Source organism: Cotesia typhae, unplaced genomic scaffold (assembly GCF_013202065.1).
Source record: "Cotesia typhae breed Kobodo isofemale line unplaced genomic scaffold, CoteBio_Ctyphae contig_28, whole genome shotgun sequence".
Lineage (NCBI taxonomy): Eukaryota > Metazoa > Arthropoda > Insecta > Hymenoptera > Braconidae > Cotesia > Cotesia typhae.
The window spans coordinates 1,114,514-1,120,535 of NW_027423736.1; the positions used below are offsets into that span (position 1 = coordinate 1,114,514).

Below are 6,022 nucleotides of genomic sequence, written 5' to 3' on the forward strand. Positions count from 1 at the left end.
AATCAGCTGAGTGTCAATGTGGAGCTCCCAACCAAGACCTAAACCACATATTCTTTGAATGCCCAACATACCAAGAACAGCGAAGAACACTAAAAAACATTCTGACCAAAATCTATAACCCGGTTCCGGTGGACGTCACAGCCTTATTGGCCAACCCCACGGCAAAAATCACCTACATACTCTGCAACTACCTGACCAAGTGTAATTTAGACATTTAAATTTAAATCTAAATTTACAACAACCAGGACACCTACCGGAGATTATAGAAAACCAAATACCCAGCCACCTACATACCAATGAGTACAGCGGCCGAATGGGAAACCTCCCAGAGCCAAAGAAATAACTAACTAACTAACTATATTTTGTATTCTCAACTGAATTTACGTTACGCTCATAGAATAATAGTTGTATTTTTAAGTTTTTATTTTCATTATTTAATATTATTTGTATTAAAAATGAGTTTGTGGGTGGATAAATATCGTCCTTCTAGTCTTAGTAAATTGGACTATCACACAGAACAAGCGGAACATTTAAAAAATATGGTAATTCTACAAATTAATTATAGGTTATTTATTTAATGTGAATTATAATTCAGAGTAAAAATATACTATTTTTTTAATTATTTACCTCGCCAATCTATTTTAACAAAAATCAATTAGCATTAATTTAAATAATAAAATAAATATTTTTATTAGGTTCAAAAAGGTGATTTTCCACATTTACTAGTTCATGGACCTCCAGGTGCCGGGAAAAAAACACGAATAATGGCAATTATTCGCGAGCTATATGGTCCTGGAGTTGAGAAACTAAGAATGGAACCAATGCAGTTTGAAGTATGCTTTTATTATTTTTTTTTATCTCATGTTAAGGGGACCCGGTGGTCTAGCGGCCTAAAATTTAATGAGACTGAAAAATATTAATTGCCTTTCTTTTACGGCACTTCAAAGATTATTTGAAATTTCATGCTTCTAGACCAGAATACCCCCTTAAGAATGATTTTTCAAAAGTAACAGTGTTACAAGTAGTTTCGTATAATGCATCATTTTAACTCTGTATATAAATCTAATGGATGTATTAAATTTTCTTTGAAGCTTAGCCTGAGCCGAATCTAATAATAATCATATTATTAACGAAACACTATTTTTGTTGAATACTGACATAAAGATGAAAATTTTTAACTAATATTTTTTAATTTTTAGACACCATCAAAAAAGAAACTTGAATTGATGACTATAAGTAGCAATTATCACATCGAAGTAAATCCTAGTGATGTTGGCATTCACGACAGAATAGTCATAATGGATTTAGTAAAAACAACCGCTCAAACTCATCAAATTGATATTAATGGTCAACGAGATTTCAAAGGTAATCTCATTTTATTTTCTTCTAAATGAATAATAATTAATAAAATAAAATTTTTTACTAAATCGTTGAACTTGATTTAAGTTGTTCTTTTAACAAACGTCGACCAGTTAACTAAGGATGCTCAACATGCTCTTCGAAGAACAATGGAAAAATATATAACAACTTGTAGATTAATTCTTTGTGCTAATTCAACATCACGAGTTTTACCAGCAATCAGGTCTCGTTGTCTTGGAATACGAGTCCCGGCACCAACAAATGATGAAGTAAAATCTGTCCTTCATGGTATTGCAAAAAAAGAAGGAATTAATTTACCTGATGAATTAGCTTCTAGATTAACAACTGCTAGTGGGAGAAATCTCCGACGAGCTATTTTAATGCTTGAAGCATGTAAAGTTGAACAGTGAGTGATATTTCATTGATAAATTCAATTAATTTTTTTTTAATCTACAAGTAATAAAAAAATTCGTCAAAGCTTGTGAATATTTTCTCTCAAAAAATTTTTTATTATTTGCCAGAGTTGCAAATTTATTGATTCAGAATTTTAAGAATCATAATTAACTTTTAATTTTATTTTAAACGGATTAAAAAGAGAAAAAAAAATTAATTTGAGTGCTATTTTTATAATTATTCTAATGTATGATTTGCAGCCCTGTTGCTCTCCAATTTTTATAAAAAATTTTTTTTTCTTTAACACTAATCTTATAAATTTGTATTAATTAAAATAAATCATTTTTAGATACCCATTCACAGCAGATCAACAAATTACAGAACCAGACTGGCAAAGTTTTATTAGAAAAACTGCAGCAATGATGGTATCAGAACAAACACCAAGAAAATTATTAGATATTCGTGGTAGACTTTATGAATTACTCACACATGCCATTCCTTGTGATTTAATATTCAAAGGACTTCTACAAGAATGTATAAAAAATTGTGACTTACAATTAAAAGCCGAAATCGTGTTGGTAGCTGCTGAATTTGAACATAGGATGCATCGAGGATCAAAAGCTATTTTTCATCTAGAAGCATTTGTTGCAAGATTCATGACTATTTATAAAAAATTTATGGATGTCGCCATGGATGATTTTGAATAAAGTTTTTTAATTTTTATTTTCCAAAATAGTAATGGTAATTACTTTTTTTGGTAATTTAATTTCAAATAAATATAACTTGGTAACTTCTATATTCAGATTATTATATACATAATCATTTTAAATTAATTATCAATTACTCAACAATTTTAAATTCATTTTACGAATACTTTTTATTTAATTATTAATAAAATTAAAATATTGCAGCTAACAGGAACGCTGAAGCGATTGAAATACCAACAACTGCCCATCCAGTACCGTAAACGTGCTTGATTGTCAAAAATAATCCTAAATCCCAGTTCTTTCAAAAAATTAATTATTAAAATTTAATATTTAATACTGTTTTATATTTATAAAAAATAAATATTGATTACAACTTACCAAGTGACGTATTCCATTAAAATAGTGGAACGTAGCTGGCAATGCAAGAGCAAATTTTCCGAGGAATAGTAATGGGGATGGTAAACCTATAGCATTCACTGTGTCAATTAGACAACTCATTCCACCAGGATGGAAAAGTTCCGCTGTGGAAATAAAAATTATACAGTACAAACTCGTGTTCTCAATAATAATTGAATCAAGATTATGTGGTTCCAAAACAGAATATGGAACGATAAACTGTGAATTGATATAATCAAAGTGTACCTATGACAATTGTTTCATAATTAAGTTGTCTATTAATAAATTTTATTGAATCTATCAGAAAAAAAATTGTAATTGATGAGATTAATTAGGATGAAGATTTGAATATTTTTCTATGGTAAACCAATTAAATTCATTTTAATTTTAATAAGATTGCATGTCCGACAAAAAATAATTCAAGTAATTTTCATTGTAAAAATTAAAAAAACAATTAATTTATTCATTTCGAAAATCAAGACTACATCCTTTTGAGCGTCTTTTAATAGACCGTTCTTATTTTTTAACTAATAGATACATTATAAAAAATGTACTAATCATGAATTACATATAAATTTGTGTTCTTTAAACAAATCGAAATGTGAACTTTTACCATAAAAAGATTGGGCTTTTATTAGAAATTAAATACAGCCATCTTAAAGATTTTAAAAGATCCTTTACTAAAAAACAAAATAAAATATTAACTTATCAATGATGATAACTAATATTTTTTTTCGCTTGGAAATCTTTATATTTTATTTGTGATTTCACTAGATTTTATATTTTTACATTTTTGATATCCGGAATTTTATAAATACTTAATGATATTAAAATAAATTTTTTTTAAAGTTTAAATTTTAAGCTCAAAATTTTTTTAAGTATTTTTTATTTAAAAATAAATTCAAACAAATTTTGTTCTAAATCAATTGCCCCAAAATTTTTGAAAGTTCATGCGTTGCTCTCAACTGGACCGAATAACAATCTCATTTTTTTGTTTTTGCATGTAGTTTTAGAAAAAAAATACGAAAAAATAATTCAATGCTTCTTTTAATTTTTAATCTAACTTTTTTGGAAAAGAATCAAATCTTATCGATGATTGTCACTTTTAATTTTTGTTTTTATTTTTCTTTCTCGGATTTTGAAGTTTTATAAATCTGCTAAAAAATTTTCAGAGTGGTACAACGAAAAACAAACATTAAAAAAAAAATTTAAAAAAAATACTACTCTGAAAATTTCAGAAAATTCGCAGAAAATACTGAAGTTTTTTAATAAAAAAAAAATAATCGAAAATCAAAAATGTCAATCATCCCGAAATTTTCGTTTTTTTTCCAAAATTTTCAATAAAAACGTTGAATATGAATCCAAATTATTATTTTTATATTTTTTCTAAAAAGTCCATTTAAAAATAAAAATTTCAAAAAAAAAAAAAAACATCTCAATAAGTTAATTTTCAAAAAATTTATGGTCATTCAACAAAAAAAAGGTGTCTGTTTTAACCCTGATTAAGAAATCTAATTTGAAATAATTTAAAATGTTTTAAAATGATTCAAAAACATCAGATTTGAATACTATATAAATATACAATTAACATGGGGGTAATCATATCAAATCATCTTTCTGAATCAGGGAAAGAACTCGTAACTTTTTTTTGGTTGGGTAAAAAAATTTGAAAAAATTCTGAAAATTATTTTTAATAGGGTAGAAAAAGATACCAAAGTTTCAGAAAAACCGAAAAGTGTCGGAGTCAAACGTGATCGATTTGGCGTGGAATGCCCCATATACACCACAGCTTTAAAAATTTCTTCGTATTGCTTTCGAATTTTTTCTCATCTCGATTCAATTTTTAAGCATTCAAAAATAAATTTCTAAGTATCTTCTGGATTATCATTTTCGTAGAAATATTTACCAGAAAAAGTAAAATACTAAAAACATAGAGAGTAAAATAGAGACTAGTATTGGGTACTTGTTTTCTTGTTAGTACTACATAAACAAGTGCTTAGTACTCAGAAAAAGTAAATATAATAAGAATTTTCCGACAACTTACTCAGTCCAGCCCCTGTTGCATAATAAGCTAAAACTATTCCAGAAGCTCGATGGGAGATAGAAAGCATAGAAGTCAATTGAGGTTTGTAAATACTTAAATGAGGTGACAATGGTCGTTTCAAACGATGATTTTTTTCAGAATAAGTTTCACATGCTGTAACAGCTGCTGCCTTAGATACAGTTGAAGAAATATTTAATGAACTAAAATTTACGAAAATTTTCTTGTTAAAAAAGTTTATTTCAAAAGTAAACAAGGTTATGTAATAACAAAATTTTACCTAGATTTGAATAATCCTCTGAAATGATTGATCTCTAAATTATTCCGACATAATAATCTGAAAAATAAATAAATAAATTATTGCTGAAATTCAAATTAAAAATTATCATTGAAGAAAACATATTTTTGAATAAATAATTTTTTTACCTCGTATAATTAAACGCCATTTTTTACACTAGCTCCCGTACCTTGAAAGTCAGAATAATTCGTAAATGTTCGTCAATATGTATTGTAAAAGTATTTTGGAATATATAGTAATTCACGCCATCAATCTTATGATGTCTACTTTGTTTACAACGTGAAAAAAACTTACCTAAAAAAATATGCTATTACAGCAATTTGAAATTAGCGAAAAATACAAGCCCAATGATAAGAATCAGGCTGAAGTTTCATGTAACAGTAAAGAGCTTCATTCAGTGTATAGTGTGTGAGAGCTAAAGAAAGAGCGATCCATATGGTGAACTTGAGGACCAATGAACAACACCATTTAGAGCAATAAAATCTTATTGGATGATCGAAAAAAAATTATAAAAAGTAAATTCGTTCGATTAGTTGATTAGAGTAACTGTAATTATAAACGAAACAATTGTTTCGAAGAATGATCACATTCCTCATTCTGCACTCAAATGAATTTGACTTCGTTTGTAATTACAGTTAGTCTAATCAACTAATCGAACGAATTTACTTTTTATAATTTTTTTTCGATCATTTCATTATTCTCTCTTAAGCATTTTTCAAGTTCTTTTAAGATTTAATACATATCTATATTTCTTTACTTTGTGCATATTCAAACGTTTCCGGCACACAAATTAGCGGTCAGCTGTCAATTTTAAAAATTAAAAAAAAA

The 6,022-nt window shown here is 27.2% G+C and overlaps 2 protein-coding genes across 3 annotated transcripts; one reads left to right on the forward strand and one right to left on the reverse strand.

Annotated features, from left to right (window-relative positions):
* Window positions 1–314: 314 nt before the first annotated feature.
* Window positions 315–2,834, forward strand: Rfc38 (replication factor C subunit RfC38). The gene is made up of 6 exons (XM_074240637.1): window positions 315–542; window positions 696–833; window positions 1,200–1,365; window positions 1,447–1,765; window positions 2,102–2,493; window positions 2,664–2,834. The coding sequence occupies exons 1-5, from the start codon at window positions 456–458 to the stop codon at window positions 2,457–2,459; spliced, it is 1,068 nt and encodes a 355-aa protein (XP_074096738.1). The 5' UTR covers window positions 315–455; the 3' UTR covers window positions 2,460–2,493; window positions 2,664–2,834.
* Window positions 2,530–5,599, reverse strand: LOC141525935 (succinate dehydrogenase cytochrome b560 subunit, mitochondrial). Of its 2 annotated transcripts, XM_074240638.1 has the most exons (6): window positions 5,489–5,599; window positions 5,323–5,363; window positions 5,177–5,233; window positions 4,900–5,099; window positions 2,838–2,980; window positions 2,530–2,757 (listed from the first exon to the last, which is right to left on the reverse strand). In XM_074240638.1, the coding sequence occupies exons 2-6, from the start codon at window positions 5,340–5,342 to the stop codon at window positions 2,650–2,652; spliced, it is 528 nt and encodes a 175-aa protein (XP_074096739.1). In that variant the 5' UTR covers window positions 5,343–5,363; window positions 5,489–5,599; the 3' UTR covers window positions 2,530–2,649. The 2 variants fall into 2 exon arrangements, with proteins under 2 accessions (XP_074096739.1, XP_074096740.1); XM_074240639.1 differs by lacking the exon at window positions 5,489–5,599 and having other exon boundaries at window positions 5,323–5,473.
* Window positions 5,600–6,022: the final 423 nt, after the last annotated feature.

Coding starts and splice junctions, on each gene's coding strand:
- Rfc38 (XM_074240637.1), top strand. CDS start 456: ATGAGTTTGTGGGTGGATAAATATCGTCCTTCTAGTCTTAGTAAATTG. Junction 543..695: donor CGGAACATTTAAAAAATATG/GTAATTCTACAA, acceptor TATTTTTATTAG/GTTCAAAAAGGTGATTTTCC. Junction 1,766..2,101: donor GAAGCATGTAAAGTTGAACA/GTGAGTGATATT, acceptor AATCATTTTTAG/ATACCCATTCACAGCAGATC.
- LOC141525935 (XM_074240638.1), bottom strand. CDS start 5,342: ATGGCGTTTAATTATACGAG. Junction 5,234..5,322: donor ATGGCGTTTAATTATACGAG/GTAAAAAAATTA, acceptor TTTATTTTTCAG/ATTATTATGTCGGAATAATT. Junction 2,758..2,837: donor TTAATGGAATACGTCACTTG/GTAAGTTGTAAT, acceptor ATTTTTTGAAAG/AACTGGGATTTAGGATTATT.